At 40.5% G+C, this 18706-nt stretch overlaps 1 protein-coding gene across 1 annotated transcript in view; it reads left to right on the plus strand.

Annotated features, from left to right (window-relative positions):
* Positions 1-1131: 1131 nt before the first annotated feature.
* Positions 1132-18706, plus strand: part of kcnd3 (potassium voltage-gated channel, Shal-related subfamily, member 3) — a 116563-nt gene continuing 98988 nt past the window's right edge. Inside the window, 3 exon segments of the mRNA XM_010893081.4 lie at positions 1132-1756; positions 2587-2847; positions 2849-3735. Of these exon segments, the coding sequence (XP_010891383.1) occupies positions 2632-2847; positions 2849-3735 (1103 nt within the window). The 5' untranslated portion in view covers positions 1132-1756; positions 2587-2631.

Genomic DNA, 18706 nt, shown 5'->3' on the forward strand with positions numbered 1-18706 from the left:
GGATTCCAACAATTGGTCGAATCGAGGATTCGAACATTTTCACATTTAGACCTATATATGAACTTCTGCAGCCTCACTGCTGTCCGGTGTTCGAATCCTGATCGCGGAAGGGTGTCCACGGGATCCAGCGTGGACTGGTGTAATTTAGCTCAACGCTGCTTGGGGTGGACTGATGAGTGTTGGAAAGAGTTGCATAGTCAAGTCGTGTTCTAGCGACTCCTTGTCGCAGGTCGGGTGCGTGCGAGATCAATAGTGGATGTAGGCTGGGGATTGAGTTGCTCTAAAGTGCTTGTGAACAAGCGGAAACTTCTTAGTTGAACGAGCAATGTGATAAGAATCAGAACGACTTTTACTTGCTCAGATGAAACGTTTCCATCTTCGACTATCCTGCACCTCCTGTGGAGTTACGGTGGGGCAAGTCGATGGTAGCGAATTTACATCACAAAATTATGAGGGGTGAACAAATGGGTAGAAAAGCGTAAAACATATTCCAAATTAAAAGCCTTGAGTTATCATTTACAACGGCAGTGATTACCTACTAAGCAAGAGGCTATGTTCCTTTTTTATGAATCACTTTCAAAATGGACAGTTGTGAAAGAATGTCGTCGGGTGGCCATTTCTAAGCTAAATGTGGGTAGCGTATACAGATTGACTATGGGAAAGAAAATATAGATGCATAGGGTTGGCTTTGTTTTTGAACGCTATTAGGCAACAATAACTCGAGGCAAACATACATTCGTCTGAACAGTGCAAGCAGAGAATTGGATGACTGTTGGCTCAGTGATATAACCATACTTTCCCCAGGCGAATGTATTCTGTCTCTCAAGGGTATAATGCTGAATACTAGTAATAATGAAAACAATACTCAAGTTGAGGTGTACATTTTTAATTAGCTAAAATCCAAATTTACCTCGCTTCCACTATGATTAAAAAAGACAATTATTACAAAAATACGTAGTGATATGTAGCATCCATCATTTGCATTAAAACATTGTTAAATCATATATTTACTAAGATATTACATTGTAATAACAGTCATTTGTAGCGGCTATTAAATGCAAAACCATTCCACTCTTCATTAGGCTATTTAATGAACGTAGGATTTGATGAGTGTTTCTAAATGACGAGTGATTTGAGAGTTCATTAATCGCGAAATATCTCTCATTGTAATAAATAAATATTTTTAAAGCACAGACGAGGCAAGCCGTTTTCGTTTGACAACAGGCTACCAGGGGTTCTAGTTTGAGCATCCTGTAATAGGATTTTTCGAATAACCTTAAAGGCAACTTTTCCGTAGACGACTGCACTCATTGCGCCCAATTACAAGAGGAAATGTTACATGATCTACTTCGCTAGGTGTGCGGATTGAGTGTGTGTGTATATGTGTGTGTGAGAGACAGAGAGATTGCGGTGCCTGACTCCTGTCCATCATTCACTTTTTTGTCATCACGGCCGAGAGGTAGGAATCCAGATGAAAGCGGCGTTATGAATCTGAGATGCATGTCCAAACAGCAGTTTCCACAAGATGCAAGTGTGTTTTTTGAGAAAGACTTCGAGACTAGTTAATTTTATCAACACATTTTGGTCGATCAACTCATCAATATCCCAATCTCGCCTTGCTCTATTCCTGTTTTGCGTATTCGCACAGAAGACCTTTGTCAATGCGTCGGTCAATTTCTGTATCCTTATACGGCGAGAATATATTTTCGAGGATCACACATTGACCTTCTTTAAGGGAATCTTTTATTGTTTAGAGGTAAGTCATGAATAATTTTCGGTACGCACCTGAGTTGTCTGTATTTTGTCTTTAATACTGGTTTGTATTTGTTTTTATAGTAGTCTGACGTAGAGTTGATAAACGTTATAGAAATGTTAAAATTGCACATGCAATACGTTTTTACTTGGGCATCGAAATGCTGTTTTACGATTATAGTGAGGTCTAAAGCATAGAGTACACTCAAATGTAGATTCTGCGAAAATATCAAAATGAGTTATAAAAACGCGTTGAAAACAATGATTTTCTATCGACTATTTCATTTAACATGATCTTACTTCATAATGTACATAAACATCTCAGACAGACTTAAAAATATGGCATATATGCACCTCTGAGTCAACAGGTGTCTTTACTGGATAGACCTCTTCTATTTGTCATTGATGTTTAACAGTTTCTTAAAAATACTTTACATTATGTCCCCTGTTTCAAACCTGGTTCAGAGAGCTCCTGACAGCCTGTTAAGAGGTCTTGTGATAGTGCTGCTCTGTGCTGGCAGAATATTTATTGTTATAGTCCTTGAATCCATAGCTCCATCAAAGCATTTCCAATGAATTCGATTCAGCATTGTTGTTCCATGAGAACACAATACAGTAACATCAACGTATCACCAGTATTCCACACATTTATTTGGTTTACATTATTAGATTGTATTTGGCTCTTTGGCCATAATGGAAGGACTTTGATACTGTAATTTGCTAGTTTATAATTAGTTTATAATTCAAAGTACCAATTATGCAATAGCCAACCTTTTAAATTCTTTAATCAGGAGCTGTTAATGAATGTGTGTTTTGTCTGTTTTTCTGCTCAAGATGACAGGTTATTTTAAGGCAAATCGGAACCTAAAGTGAGTCGCCATGGCGGCAGGAGTGGCTGCATGGCTTCCTTTCGCCCGGGCTGCAGCTATTGGCTGGATGCCCGTGGCCAACTGCCCCATGCCCATCGCTCCTACAGACCACAGAAAAAGACATGACGAGCTGATCATCCTGAACGTGAGTGGACGACGCTTCCAGACCTGGAGGACCACACTGGACCGCTACCCAGACACCCTGTTGGGAAGCTCGGAGAAACAGTTTTTTTTACGACGAGGAGACCAAGGAGTATTTCTTCGACCGGGACCCGGACTCCTTCCGTAGCATTCTCAACTTCTACCGGACCGGCAAGTTGCATTATCCACGCTATGAGTGCATCTCGGCCTACGACGAGGAGCTTACCTTTTTCGGCATCATCCCGGAGATCATCGGCGACTGCTGTTATGAAGAGTACAAGGACCGGAAGCGAGAGAATGCGGAGCGTCTCCAGGATGACCAGGACGACAACAAGGACTGCAAACTGCCCAACATGACCTACAGAGAGATAATGTGGCGGGCCTTCGAGAACCCTCACACGTCCACCATGGCCCTGGTCTTCTACTACGTCACCGGCTTCTTCATCGCCATCTCTGTCCTCACTAATGTGATCGAGACGGTGCCGTGCGGCGCCACGCCTTCCCAGAAGGACGTGCCGTGCGGCGAGCGCTACACCATTGCTTTCTTCTGCATGGACACGGCCTGCGTCCTCATCTTCACCGTGGAGTACCTCATGAGGTTGTTTGCTGCGCCAAGCCGCTACCAGTTCATGCGCAGCGTGATGAGCATCATCGACGTGGTGGCCATCTTTCCCTACTACATCGGCCTGGTGATGACGGACAACGAGGACGTCAGCGGGGCCTTCGTTACGCTCCGGGTGTTCCGTGTTTTCCGCATTTTCAAGTTCTCCCGCCACTCCCAAGGCCTCAGGATCCTGGGCTACACGCTGAAGAGCTGCGCCTCGGAGCTGGGCTTTCTCCTCTTCTCCCTCACCATGGCCATCATCATCTTTGCCACCGTCATGTTTTATGCAGAGAAGGGATCGTCATCGACCAAGTTCACCAGCATTCCAGCCTCCTTCTGGTACACCATAGTCACAATGACCACCTTGGGGTAAGTCCTTCCTCTCTTCTATTTTCTTTTTTATATTGTTTCACAAGTATGTCTCTGTTTTTTCCCTCTGGAGTTTCAGTGCTCTGTCCATGTGGTTCATAAAATGAGTTTGTTCTCCATTGCAAAAAGATGTTGTCCCCAAAGGAATTTAAGATGGTGACCAAATACAGTTACGCCTTCAAATCAGGAGCTCTCTTCATTCGAGAAAGTGAAAACTACAACTGTTTCCTGAAAATGCTTTAATTAGTTATAAAACTCAAATGTACACAATGGATACACCTTGAATGGTTGATTACCACATTTGTTTTTACTGCAAATGTAATACCTCAGGCTATTGTTTGCGAGATTACTTTTTTAATGGGTGTTCTGGATGTTTTCTGCTGAGGGAAAATAGAATATGGATAAATGCCAACAACACTGCTATATTTGCTGTTGAAACATACTTGAAGACAGCTTTCTCACTTCAAAAGTCTAGTGGGTGTGAAGAACAGTATGAAGCGGCTGCCAGTGTAAGTAATGGTGGATTACCATCACTACATTCACTTACCAGACCTACCAGTGTAAATTCTCAGGACATCAGTTGTTTACTTCACTACAGGCTGGCCGAATAAGGAAATACTGTAGCTGCTGGGAGAGAGAGTGTTTGATCCAGGTCTGTGTACATTTGGGGACCCAAAGTTCTCGCAAACACAGAGATAGGTCCCCACAAGGATACAAAAAATATGTTTGCGAAACTGTCTGTGAGTTTAACTGATTATTTTTGCAAGAGCATTTTCTTTATTTAATGGTGAAAAGTATGGCCTTCAATCCATAATCCTAGAAAGCAATGCTTTCATATGATTTTGGATCCCTGAAGGTAAAATGTTTCTTTTCAGAAAGAGAAAAGTAGAAAACTCCACACCGCTCAGTTCCAACCGTGGGGTAGCTGTTATGTCCTTTATAAGTTCTTCAGGTTAATTTCATTGTAAGTTCTTCATGTTAATTTCTTCGTAAGTTCTTCAGGTTAATTTCTTGGTATGTTCCTCAGGTTAATTTCTTTGTAAGTTCTTCAGGCTAATTTCTTCGTAAGTTCTACATATGCATATAATTTTTTAATAAGACCAACGTTTCGACAGACACGCTGTCTTCATCAGGGTAACATTTTCATAACATCTTGGAATATCTTAAAAATCTAAATCTACTGGTATTTGGATTGGTATTTTTACATCTCAATGAAATAATTTGTTCTTCCGCTGAAATGAAATTCAATGTTATTGGTGCACCTGATCTTGTATAATGGCCTGTAAGTGAGAATTAAGCTTTCCATTTTTACAGAATGGATGACTACCAAAGCTCAGTAGTCAGTCAGCCATCTTCCGACACAGCGTTTCTAAACCCTGTCACTTTGCTCACCTGCTAAAGGGGCATATGTTCAGGTGATGAGGTCACCAATTTCCCATCTGTCTCTTTATGTAAGAACCACGGGTGCAAACCAAGCAACCGTCTCTGCCTTGAAAACATTGCGCCAGCAATCTTGTTTTAGTAGGTATGTATGCATTAAAAGTATGCATAAAAGTGTCTGCTAAATTACATAAAATGTAAATGTATTAAATTTAGTATTTTGTAGAGGTAGAGCTAGTGTTGATGTTATATATCTTTATTTTTGTGGGTGCTTAGATAAAACTTTACTTTTATTCCATGATTTACTGAGATAAAATGTACAGAAAAGTTATATGCGTAAGCAAGCTCTGAGCTTGTTAGGTCTATAATGGAGAACTAAACCATCAGCTTTGATTATACAGTATGTGTTTGGTGAATATTCCTCCCCATTCCAACTCCATAATCAATGTCAGAAATAACTTCACCTGGCGGTCTTGACGATTTTAGTGAATATTAGTGGACCCAGATTGTCTATTGGAAGGAATGTGAGTGTAAACTTGTAGATGTGTGTTTGTGTGGATATGCTTACGCGTGGATGTGTGGGTGTGAGAGAGCGAATCAGAGAGAGGGCACTGTTCTCTGTTCTACGGTTATGAACAAAACCATACATCACTGAGTAGGAAAGGCCCATTCTGCTTAATAATGCATTGTGTTTCATCATAGAATATAATAGCTGTAACATATCTTCAAAAACATGCAGTATATCTGTCAGTGATACCCTCTGTGACACAATTATTATAAGAAATAGTCTGGGATTTACTTTATATGAATTCAGTGTTTGGATACCATAGGTATCTACCAGACTTGGTTTCCCTATGCAGTATAATCCTTGAAGATGAATTTGTTCAATCAGTGCGGCCCTCCTTTTTTACCCTGCACAGCAAAGAAGCTAGAACACATTTCTAGACTCTCAAACCTCTCCAAGGGCAGACTGTCTACCCTCCATCTCAGACTCTCCGTGTTCATGAATAAACCTGTCAGTTCTATGCTAAGCCACCTACATCTATGCAACCCTTTTTTCCCCACTTCTGATCCTCTCTCCACTCTGTGGCTGACTTGCCTGCCTCCTCCGTCCCTGTCAGATAGCAGACAGCGCAGCCTGCTCTGGGTAATGGGATCCACTGCGGGCTGGAGATGAAAGAAAGGGAGGGAAGGCTGCATAATCACACCTTGGCTGTAGAGGAACAGGACTGTTAACCTCAGGTGGTTAATAACAGGATCTCGATTGAATCCCAACAAGGGCTGCTCCCAGCTGCCGGCTGATATAGATGCCCAGTCATTGGCAGCTAGCGCCATCAGTGGGACTGAACCCCCCGAACGATTGATGGGAGGTGGAGGAAGCCCATTCTCTTTTCTCTCTCCTCTCGCCCATCTCTCCTATCCCGAAGTGGTTCCCTGGGGGAGGGTGGCTATTTTGGGCCCATAAACAGTGCGATATCTGTTTGAAATTCAATGTGATGGACCTATAAGGGGACTGGAGAGCAATCGTTTTACCCGAGCACAGATGAGCCACAGTCCCAATAGGTTTACTGGGTAGTGTCCCTATAACAATAACCCAATAACATGGATGATTTTAAAGGGATATTCTACCCTAAATCCATCCACCTTGCATCCAGTATTGAAATATCATAATTTAGCATTAGATTATGTCAGAGCTATCAAAATGCATTAAAAGTTACATTAGGTCAAAACAAATCACATGTTCACTTCAACCCTACTTTTATTTCATTCCAGGGCTCTCAAGCTGTTAAGCCTTACACACCTTCATTGTGTCACCAAGGTTTGAAGAGGACAACAAGCGTTCGCTTGTGTAGCCAGGTGTATTAGTGACACCTAGTGGTGCAGTACCAGCTGAGCACTATTGGCCAGTATGGTGGACCAAGATTAAACCTAGTCCTGGAAAAAATATGAACTGGACCTATGTGTACAAGTGATGCACAGATGTTATTTATCTTGCACACAAAAAAAGATTTGAAACTATTTGGAAATTACAGTGAAATTGGCATTTACTGTTAAGGTTTACAAAAACACATTGTAAAACATAAAATATATGTACTAAACAGGTAAAAATATTAATAATTACAACCTTTGTTTTGAAGTGCATTTGGTGCATTTGGAAAGTATTCAGACCCCTTCACCTTTTCCACGTTATGCTACAGCCTCATTCTCAAATGGAACACAGATTTGTTATCTGATAAATCTGCACTCAAAATAGTTTAGATTTGTTTTGCAAATATATATATAACATATATTCACATATATATTCAGACTCTTTCGCTCAGTACTTTGTTGAAGCACCTTTGGCAGCAATTACAGACAATTCTTTCAGGGTATAATGCTGCCTACTTGGCACTGTATTTGGGGAGTTTCTCCATTCTTCCGTGCAGATGCTCTCGAGCTGTCAGGTTTGATGGGGAATGTCGCTTCACAGCCATTTTCAGGTCTCTACAGAGAGTTTTTATCTGGTTCAAGTTAGGGCTGTCACGGTAACAGATTTTCACTACACGATTATCGTGGCCAAAATAATTTACGATAATGATATTATCGAGGTATATATAGAAAATGTGGGGAAAAAATAATAACGGTATTCGTCCAATTAATCTTTAACTTTGTTTATTGTGTATTTTGTCTCTTTTTTGGCAAATTAATTACACTCAAAATACGAGTCTAGGGAGGTGGAGAGTATGTAACCATAACTGTACAAATTGAAAACATACAAAAAAACCAGTCACACTTAATGGATTGTGAAAAGGCTACCAGATGAAATTCTGAATAAAAGATCCACAAGGCCTTGCATCGAGAGGGGTTTCAGACAAATAGAATAGCATTTGTTTTTAAATAGGCTACAAAGATGGTGAGTCTTTGCGGATCTCTCCCAGGGGTTCTGGTGGGTTAAATGGGTTAATTCAGTTAATGCCAGTGTATAGGTCCGGACTTGTAGTTTAAGCACATGCATCGTTTGCCCATGAATAAGCTATAGAAAAACTGGGAGGGGTTTTGGGGAAAATAAACATCCTTTTATCCATGTGAATAGGCTATTGTCTATAGGTGAAATGAAAAGGCTAGCAAAAAAATATATAAGGTTTTAGGAAAAATACGAAGTCATTTTCGCCTAGTGAATACTATATTATCATATGTGTATTATTAACATGATATCAGTATTTTATCTTTTTAATATCACTGTTATTGTCAATACCGGTATATCGCAACACCTCTAATTCAAGTCTGGGGTCTGGCTGAGCCACTCAAAAACATTAATAGACTTGTCCTTGAGACACTCCTGCGTTGTCTCGCCTTATGTGCGAGGGTTATTGTCCTGCAGGAAGGTGAACCTTGCACCCAGTCTGAATCCTAAGTGCTCTGGAGCAGGTTGTCCTCAAGGATATGTCTGTACTCTGTCTTTCCCTCGATCCTGACCAGTCTCCCAGTCCCTGTTGCTGGAAAACTTCTCCACAGAATTATGCTGCCACCACCATGCTTCACTGTAGGGATGGTATTGGCCAGCTGCTTAGCGTTGCCTGGTTTCATGTGATGCCTGGTATTCAGGACAAAGAGTTCAGTTTCATCAGATGAGAGAATCTTGTTTTTCAATGTTTTATGTGTCTTTTGGCAAACGCCTAGAGTGGCCTTCAGGTTCTTGGTCACCTCAGTACCTAGGTCCTTCTCCCCGATTGCTGAATTTGGTTGGGCGGCCAACTGTTGGAGTCATGGTGGTTACAAAATTCTTCCATTTAAGAATGATGCAGCCCACTATTTTCTTGGGGACCTAATATGCTGCAGAAATTTTTTGGCACCTTTCCCCAGATCTGTGCATCGACACAATACTCTTTCAACCTCATGACTTGGTTTTTGCTCTGACACTCACTGTCAACTGTAGGACCAAATCATGTCCAATCAATTATATTTACCACAGGTGGACTCCAATAAAGTTGTAAAAACATCTCAAAGATGATCAATGGAAACAGGATGCACTGAGCTCAATTTCGAATGTCAAAGCAAAAGGTCAGAATACTACACAATTTTTCTGCTTTTTAATACATTTGTAATGTCATTATGTAATGTGTGTAGATTAATGAGGAAAACATACCCAGTAAAAAAAGAAGTCTACCACAAACCCACACAGCTGTTGATAACAGAATGTGGTAAACGTGATTATCTCCGCTTTTTCATTGTGTCAAACTGTTCATTACTGCTTCAGTAGTCAAAGATGGAGAAACTATTTATTTTACTGTACTTCTGAGGTTTGGATGTGAATGATATTTTCATCACATTAGATGACACAGGAGTACAAGGACTAAATAAGATTGCGATTGCATACAGTTTTCACTTAGACATGCCCAATGAGCGCAAGAGGAATTCGTGCACAGATTTTTGTGTTTACAAAGACAGTTGGGTGCAATTGTGTAATTATAGAGAACAAAAAAAACTATTTCATACGCCACAAAGGGATTGTCAATCAAATTTAGTTGAAAATTGTGGCTATGGCCCTTCTGCCTTCTGTACGGGAAAATATCCTCTAAAAGAGAGCTTTTCAGGTTACTCTATGAGGCTCAGAGCCTGCTGGTTTTCTCTTCCACCTCATCATTAATTGTACCAACCTGGTGTCCTACTGTTGGTCTATGTAAGTCCTTATTAGAGGGTTGGGTTAATTTTTATTTTGAGAGTCCCAATTTCCATCTGTTCTTAAGATCTGAGTCTAAAGTCTATATGTTAATAATCAACTGCTTGCTAAGATTAGGATTAAGGAATAAGGTTTAGGGCAGGGCTAATCAAATCCGGTCCTCAAGGGCCAAAACGCTTCTGGTTTTGGTTCCACCTGCTAGTTGATTGCCTTCACCTGGCATCTCAGGTCTGAATCAGTCCCATATTATTAGTAGAGGATAAAGCCAGAAATGTTTCGGCCCTTGAGGACCAGAATTGAATAGCCCTGGTTTAGAGTAAGGTTTAAGGTTAGAATAAAGGTTTGGGTTAGAGTTATGATTGATAGTTAAAATGTTACTGATAGTCAGTAGATAATATGTAGAGCATCAACAGAAGCACTTTTGGGAATCTCAAAATGAAGTGTTACCAAGAAAAGATTGAACTGGCTTTGATCCAGAGTTGAGTTTGTGGGCTCTAAAACATTACAATCAACTGAATAATCAAGAAAAATATCACAGAATCACTGACTTATTTCAGTTGTCCGACAAAATTTCTAACTCTAATGAAAGAGAATGAATGCTTTTTGATGTCATCCTAAATTAATCAAAGAGCCAGAGTACGAGAGTAGTGGAGCTGGAGTGGAGTGTGCGTAATGTGATTAGAGCGCAGAGCAGTTTAAACAGCTTGCCTAATCACCGGCATAGCCTACGACTTGCTGTTGAAATGTTGAGCGCTTCTTCTCAGATAGCCAACTTCAAAAGCTTACTTCAAAAGCAAATGGTTGCCTAAATAATTATTGAAGTAGATGTGGTGTTTTCTATATCATGTTTATTATTTTAATGTATAGAGCAAATATGGAACGAGCATGGAAATATTATTAGCCGAGCAGGGAATTTAACAGGAGTTCTCAGTGAGTGATGAGTGGGGGTACAGACCGTTTAAGTTTTCTTGCATAGCCTACTCTGGGCAGCAAGACAATACTGTCCTACCAGCTCAGCATAAAGTGACAACTGCAACACCCACAAGGCACACCGACCAAGGTATTCTACACCTATTCTTACATAACAGCAACAGTCATGGGCACAAATTATGTGACAGCTCGTGAAGAGACAAAGACTATATCCACTCCATTTAGGCTAAGCACATTTCATAAAATAGAATGGCAAAATGAAAAAGCATTTGATTCTATTCAGTGGATGTAATAAGCCAGTAAGCTCAGAAAATGACAATAGAAAATACATTTACAAATCGAATGTATAACTCATACATACCATTGCAAACATGTTTTATGTTTCAAATTTCTTATTCAACACGTCAGACTTGCATGGTCACATAGCCTACTGTTTCTATAGACAGTTGAAAGCAAGCAAGAGGCAAAAACAAAAAGCTGTGGCCATGCAAGACTGATGACCATTCGAAACTAACTAACTAAACTAACTAAAGTTCTTGAAAAGGCAGATGTTAACAAATTAGCCAATATATTTCTTACTAACATCTGCAGTGGCTGCGACCAGTGTCAGTCAGCTCAGAAAGCGTAAGGAACAAGGAAACTGCTAGCCATTTGGTCTCCGTTAGTGATGTCTCCAGGCCTTCTTGAAGTCATAACACGTCATTTGCTACCACCACAACAGTCCCACCCACTGCAAGGCAAATTTTGTTTGGTGGATTTTACTGTCATTTGAAAATGCTGCTCCAATACAGTTGAATGACAGATTAAAGCAGTTGGTAGTTCAGTCACTGCAGACGTTCTAGTTATGAAAGATGCACAGACAGCTGTACTGGGAAATCAGCAGTTGCACTTGACATTTTGCACATACACTGTAGGGCCAAAGGCACAAGTAAACTCAGTTCAAGCTGATGACACAAAGATATGCAAAGTGGCACTGCAGGAGGAATACAAAGAGTGTTTCACAGGGCTGGGAAAACAGAAAGAAAAGATAAAAAGAGGAGTGCTCAGCTTAAATATGAGTGAAACTTTTTTTTTACTCTGGTGCCGATTGAAAAGGCATCTGGCAACCACATCTGAACTGTAGAGAAGACTCACAAAAACATAATGCAAATGAACGTGGAGACATTAACAAGACTCAGCATTCACTGAGCTGAAAAACCTAATGGCCAATTCACACAACATGACCTGTTTCAATCAAGATGCAGAGACACGTGATTGTGGATGCCTCTTCATTTGGCCAGCGGGCTATCTGGAGCCAAAAGTTAAGAGACGGTTGGCTACGCAGCTGAGCTCTCACCAATGTAGAGCGACGTTATCCTCAGAATGAAAGAGGGGCATTCTCCATACTCCGGGCTTACCAGAAGTGTCATGGGTGTCTATATGGAAAAGTCTGTGTAATAGTAACGGCACCATAGGTTTTTAGCCACTCTCCAACACACAAACCACCATTCAGGATTGAGAGATGGGCACTGAGAAAGCAGCCTTACAGTCAAGGTTGATTTCATGTCAATGAAAAAAAAGAAATATATTTATAAATATATATACCTTCAGGCGTTTTATGTTTGTACTGATAGTGAAGAGAATATCTCAGAGGAGAAAATGTGATGAAATACCTTTGAGCAGCAATCAAACTCATTGTACAGTGGTGTATTTTCTTTACTCGAGGCAGCAGCTAAGACAGCTGGATCGCCATAGGTTACCAGAAGAAGAAATATTTGGCCTAATTGTTACGGCAGCGTGAACTACTTTGCTTTACTGATGCAAGGGTTATCAACAGGTACTGTAGGTATATAGACGGGTGAACGATTAAAGGAAAAACCTACATAAAGATACTAACTAAAGTGTGGGGCCGCCTAGAGACGCCAGAACGGCTTTATGTGCCATGGCTTAGATTCTCTGAGTCTCTGGAACTGTACTGGATGGATGCAACACTATTGCTCCAAAAGATATAGCCTCACTTGGTGTTTTGATTATGCTAGAGGAGAGCTCTGTCTAAGATGTCGGTCCAAAATCTCCCATAGGTGTTCAATACATTTAATAATTCATTCAGACATTGGATTTTTGCACCATGCATCCAGTCATTGGTTGTTGTATTTTTTATAATGCTGCCCCCAGCTTAATACATTTTTCTCAGCACATGTGAAACTGTTGTTTTTGGGAGCAATGTGCTCAAGGACTGCGCACGAATCCGGACCAATAATCCTGTTGTAGAACTCTTTGCTGTCAGCTATTGAAAACTCATTTTTAAATTGAATGAGTCAAAAATTATGTTAAAAAATAACTAATTAATCACTAATTTACCGAGCTGCACATCACGACCGTTTGATGTCGGAAAGACACTTCGACCTAATGGGAGCAAGGTGAAACCACGCATAATTACTGCAGACTGGCAAAAGCCGGCGTCTATACATTCAGAATCTAAAGAATACCACCACGCACTCAACCATTACCAGCACCCTGATCAAAAAATATTTGGGCGGCTATGAATGGCATTCCTCACCGCGAATGATTTCTAACATTGTAGAATGTCCAATATTTTCAGATTTTATTGTCGCCAATATTCTGATGCATTATAACGTTAGCTAGCTAGCTGAAATTCAGTGACCATCATATTTTATTTGGGTTCGTGCCGCAACCAACGAAAATGATTTAGCTAGATATCGGCTAACATTCAGTTGCTGAATGTTCTATTGCCTGACAGAAAATTGTATTACATCGAAACGTGCTGTGGCTTGGCAAAAACATGTTTCTCGTCTACAAAGGTTGTGTATAATCTCTATGGATTATTTTCACCAACCAGGGTTTTACCTGGTAGAGCCACTAAGAAAACAGAGCTGCCATATTTTTTCCATTAGGTTTGATGATGCCATCCGTACTCCAAAAAACGTAAAATTTTCAGTTTCCATTGCTAATGTTTGCTACTATACTTTCCTCATGGTACTGCGCATCGAGTGGGAGAAAAGAACACTATTGCCCTGCTTGATTGCGGCCACTTCGATTAACCCTTTGATGCACAAGCTATGCAAAACCCTTCTAATGCACAACATGAGTCAATGACCCGTATTCATTCCCTTTTTTATTTAATGCATGTTTCTGTGCTATATCTTTTGACAGAAATTTATTTAATCATATAATGTTCCAAGAACTCAATAAATATCTTGTTTTGTTTTTTTATTTTTTCCTTTCTTTATGAAAAAAATTAGTTTTTGTATTATTACATCAACTGTACACACATGGGTCACAAATGACCCAAGTATGCAAGTGTGATTATTAGCATAAAGACATACTATAATAGTAATTTATTTTAAAACTATTTATTTTAACAGTGATTTGGACCAAACAATAATACATTAAATATTTAAAAGATATTGTCAGACATAACACACACATATCACTGATAACCGATAATGCTGATATTGAACTGTAATGCAATTGTAGTGGAACTGTAATGGAACTATAGTGAATGTGACCTAATAACAGACAATAAAACTATTGAAATAAAATCACATGTGTGCAGCACAAATTGCCATCTCAGTGCTAACATGCCTCACAAATGACAACGAAATGTTTGTGTTCCTTGTACACAGGCCAGGTGCACTGGGAACAGCAGCTTCTGACTTTTCTGTCTTTGGCAGCTGGGCAGATCTTGCACCTCTTCCTCTTCACTTGTCCCTCCTGCCTGATGTCCTCCTATGGCTGGGTGGTGGCTTTTTTTTGTTTTAGTTTTTTGTTCCCACATCTTCCCATTGCCTCTGTAATATGCTTTTGGAGGTGTGGTGTGCGCTCCATGTGCCTCTTCATACAGTGGATATAAAAAGTCTACACACCCCTGTTAAAATGCCAGGTTTTTGTGATGTAAAAGAATGAGACAAAGATAAATCATGTCAGAACCTATTCCACTTTTAATGTGACCTATAATGTGAACAATTCAATTGAAAAACAAACTGAAATCTTGAAAAATAAAAATGAAAAGTAGAAATCTTACAATAACCTGGTTGCATAAGTGTGCACATCCTCATAACTGGGGATGTTGCTGTGTTCAGAATTAATCGATCACATTCAAGTTCATGTTAAATTGAAGTCATTACACACCTGCCATCATTTAAAGTGACTATGATTCATCACAAATAAAGTTCAGCTGTTCTAGTAGGATCTTCCTGATATTTTCTTAGTCGCATCTCAGAGGAAAAGCCATGGTCCGCAGAGAGCAAAATAATTTCCAAAGCATTTGATATACCATGGATTCCAGTGAAGACAGTCATCATCAAGTGGAGAAAATAGAGAGACATTACCAAGAACTGGACGTTCCTCCAAAATTGATGAAAAGGCGAGATGAAAACTGGTCAGGGAGGCTTCCAAGAGCCCTACAGCAACATTAAAGGAACTGCAGGTATTTCTGGCAAGTACTGGCTTTGTGCTACATGTGACAACAATCTCCTGTATTCTTCATATGAATGGGCTATGAGGTAGAGTGTCAAGATGGAATCCAATTGAACATCTGTGGGGTGATCTGAAGAGGGCTGTGCACAGGAGATGACCTTGCAATCTGACAGATTTGGAGCGCTTTTGCAAAGAAGAGTGGGCAAATATTGCCGTGTCAAGATGTGCCTTGCTAATAGACTCCCTACACCGAAAGACTGAGTGCTGTAATAAAATCAAAAGGTGCTTCAACACAGTATAAGTTTAAGGGTATGCACACTTATGTAACCAGGTTATTGTGTTTATTTTATTTTGTATTTTTCCGCCTCAAATATTTCAGTTTGTTTTTCAATTGAATTCTTCACATTATAGGTCACATTAAAGGTTGAAAAAGTTCTGACATTATTAATTTTTGTCTCATTCTTTTACATCACAAGAACCTGGCATTTTAATAGGGGTGTGTAGACTTTTTATATCCACTGTATGTGGCATGACAAGCTCTTTGCCCAGCTCCTTAATGAATAGCCACCATGCATTGGTCACACCACCCATGTAATCAGGGTGTTTTGCAGAGACGTTGGTGCAGGCATTGAGGGGGGCAACATCCAGCACATTGTCCCAGAGCACCATGGGCCACCTCCGTGGTCTCCGCTTACATGTAGAAGTGCGAACCTTCTGATCCACTGTGTCCACTCCTCTTTTGATTTTGTTCTTGTACTGGATTACTTCTGGTTTCTTCTTCATACTGTTGTCATCCACTGCTTTGTCATCATGCATGGTGCTCACCATGTTCAAGTTGCCGTTTAATCAAAACTCTCAGCAATTCAACTATTGAACTGCTATTTAATTTAATTTGGATGGTGTCATGACAGGCGGAGTGTCTGGCTTGTTCTGGCGAAGTGTCCCCACAATGATCAGGTTATTCTCAGCTAGAGGGACACTGGTGAAGAAGTTGTCCATTGTGATGTTGCGACCTATGATATGATTTATGAATAGTTGTCCATAGTAAATGTTTCTAATTGCAAACATTTACAAATATCAAAAGTTCCTATCAAATTCCAGAGTGAATACATATGGGTCATTTCTTACCCATGTGGGTAAAGGGTATGTAGAAAGCATGTATGTAGAAGACATTTAATGAATACCTAGATTATGTAACACTATCAAATATTTATTTCATAGATAAATGAAATAAACTGAAAATCGTAACATAGGGAATGAATATGGGTCATTTTTGACCCATGTTGTGAATTTGAAGGGTAGTGATACAAAAATTATTTGTATTCATAAAGTAAGAAAGGAAAAATAACTATTTGTGCTGATCAAAAAGAATTTAAGTGAGGAATACCTTTAATACTGAATGAAGAAATTAATTTATTGCAAAGATATAGAAAATAAATACTCAGCCGGGTCACTTTTGACCCATGTTGTGCATCAAAGGGTTATTAAGGGGACCAAACCTTTGTAACAGCATAACAAGTCATTTATTTGCCCCTTAACCTACAGAAATTGCTATTGGGAATATCTGTGGACTAATCAGAAAAATTAAAGTTCAATATCTACACTCAGACTATATTTTGAAATGTAATTTTGTGAGAATGAATACAATAGACTGCTGATAACAACCAAACCACTGGATTACCAGGATAAAATTCCACTTTAATGAAGTGTTCTGTGAACCGCAGCATGACTCTGGTCTGGTGTTATAATTAGTTGGATTCTCCCAGTTGTAAAGTCTTGAACCAACGTACTCTCTGGCAGCAGAAGTGAGAGGAATATTGTTATGCATGTAGGTCATGTTCCCGTCTGCCTTAATCACTGGCTATATATAATCTGCTTCGGAGAGACGTTTAGCCCTCTCTCCTGTTTAAGGAGCGTCATTCCAAGACATTAAAGATAAAACTGAATGGTCCGGGATGCCAGGGAGAGAGAGGAGGGGAGAGGTTACGGGAGTGGGAGGAGGGGAGAGGTTACGGGAGTGGGAGGAGGAGAGAGGTTACGGGAGAGAGAGGAGGGGAGAGGTTACGGGAGTGGGAGGAGGGGAGAGGTTACGGGAGTGGGAGGAGGGGAGAGGTTACGGGAGAGAGAGGAGGGGAGAGGTTACGGGAGAGAGAGGAGGGGAGAGGTTACGGGAGAGAGGGGATGAGAGGTTAAGGGAGAGAGGGGATGAGAGGTTAAGGGAGAGAGGGGATGAAAGGTTAAGGGAGAGAGGGGATGAGAGGTTAAGGGAGAGGGGATGAGAGGTTACGGGAGAGGGGATGAGAGGTTAAGGGAGAGAGGGGATGAGAGGTTAAGGGAGAGAGGGGATGAGAGGTTAAGGGAGAGAGGGGATGAGAGGTTAAGGGAGAGAGGGGATGAGAGGTTAAGGGAGAGGGAGGATGAGAGGTTAAGGGAGAGAGGGGATGAGAGGTTACGGGAGAGGGAGGATGAGAGGTTACGGGAGAGGGAGGGGGTTCTGTGTGAAACATCACACATGCCTCTGATTGTTTACTGTGAATCCCCAAACGAAAAGAAGCCAAAGACAAATGCAAATGTTCTAACCTGTGTTTTTCCCACCAAGTATTTGTAGCACCCAGTATGTGTCCTTCATTGGCGCCTTCAAAGTGTCAGTCTGTCGAGCCCCCAGACTGGGATCTGCATTGCTTTTGGAAAAAATAAAACATGCAAACAAGGTTAATTGCCTTTTTTTGACCATTTATTCCCATAGCACTATGACACTGAGCATACAGAACATAGCAGTCTTTAGCCGGGAGGGGAGAGAAATGTAGGTATGGCTTCCGACTCAAAAAACCATCCCTCACTGTCAGTCTGCCTTAGAAGTTCATCAGCATGCCACAGAGCAAGACACCACCTGTCAATAGGAATCCAATTTGGAACATTTGAATGCATTTGATTGAATTTTTGCCTCTGCACATTGATCAAGTCATTCAATAATTTAGTGAATTGTTGGCTATTTCATTATTATCGCACCAGGCAAAACCTAGGTAATGAATGAAAGGAAATCAAAGGCAGGGGCTTTAATTCTTTCGTGTCTCTTAACGGCATCCATCATCAGTGAATAATTCAGTGTCTTGGTAACTAGATGAAACACAAGCGAAAGGCACCATTCCATGTTTTATAAGGAGGAAGTTTCTTCCTCATTATCAGGGGGACGGGACAAAGCTAAGTGTTCTACAGTGGCAGTGTGCCTCTTAATAGATATAATGGTGAATTCTTCTGCCCTGCAGCTTCTCAGATTAGATTGATCAAGCCTAGGAGAAAATCAAAAATATCCCCTTTATCTGGCCAAGAACTTGGAGCCAATTTCCCAACACAGGCCTCTTTAACAGGAACCTTTCTAATGATAGCCATGGAATTTAATTTAGCTCTGTCAGAGGTTCATTTAACACCTAAACTCATTTAAAAAGAATTATACTTACAGACGATAGTGTGTCTGACTGGAATCCTTAACAGCATGTAGCCCGCAGCTCTCGACTCTCTTCTCAGTCTTGCTCGATTCTACATACAAGCACACACACACACACACTCACACCACACACACGC

The sequence above is a fragment of the Esox lucius genome, chromosome 17, assembly GCF_011004845.1.
Source record: "Esox lucius isolate fEsoLuc1 chromosome 17, fEsoLuc1.pri, whole genome shotgun sequence".
NCBI lineage: Eukaryota > Metazoa > Chordata > Actinopteri > Esociformes > Esocidae > Esox > Esox lucius.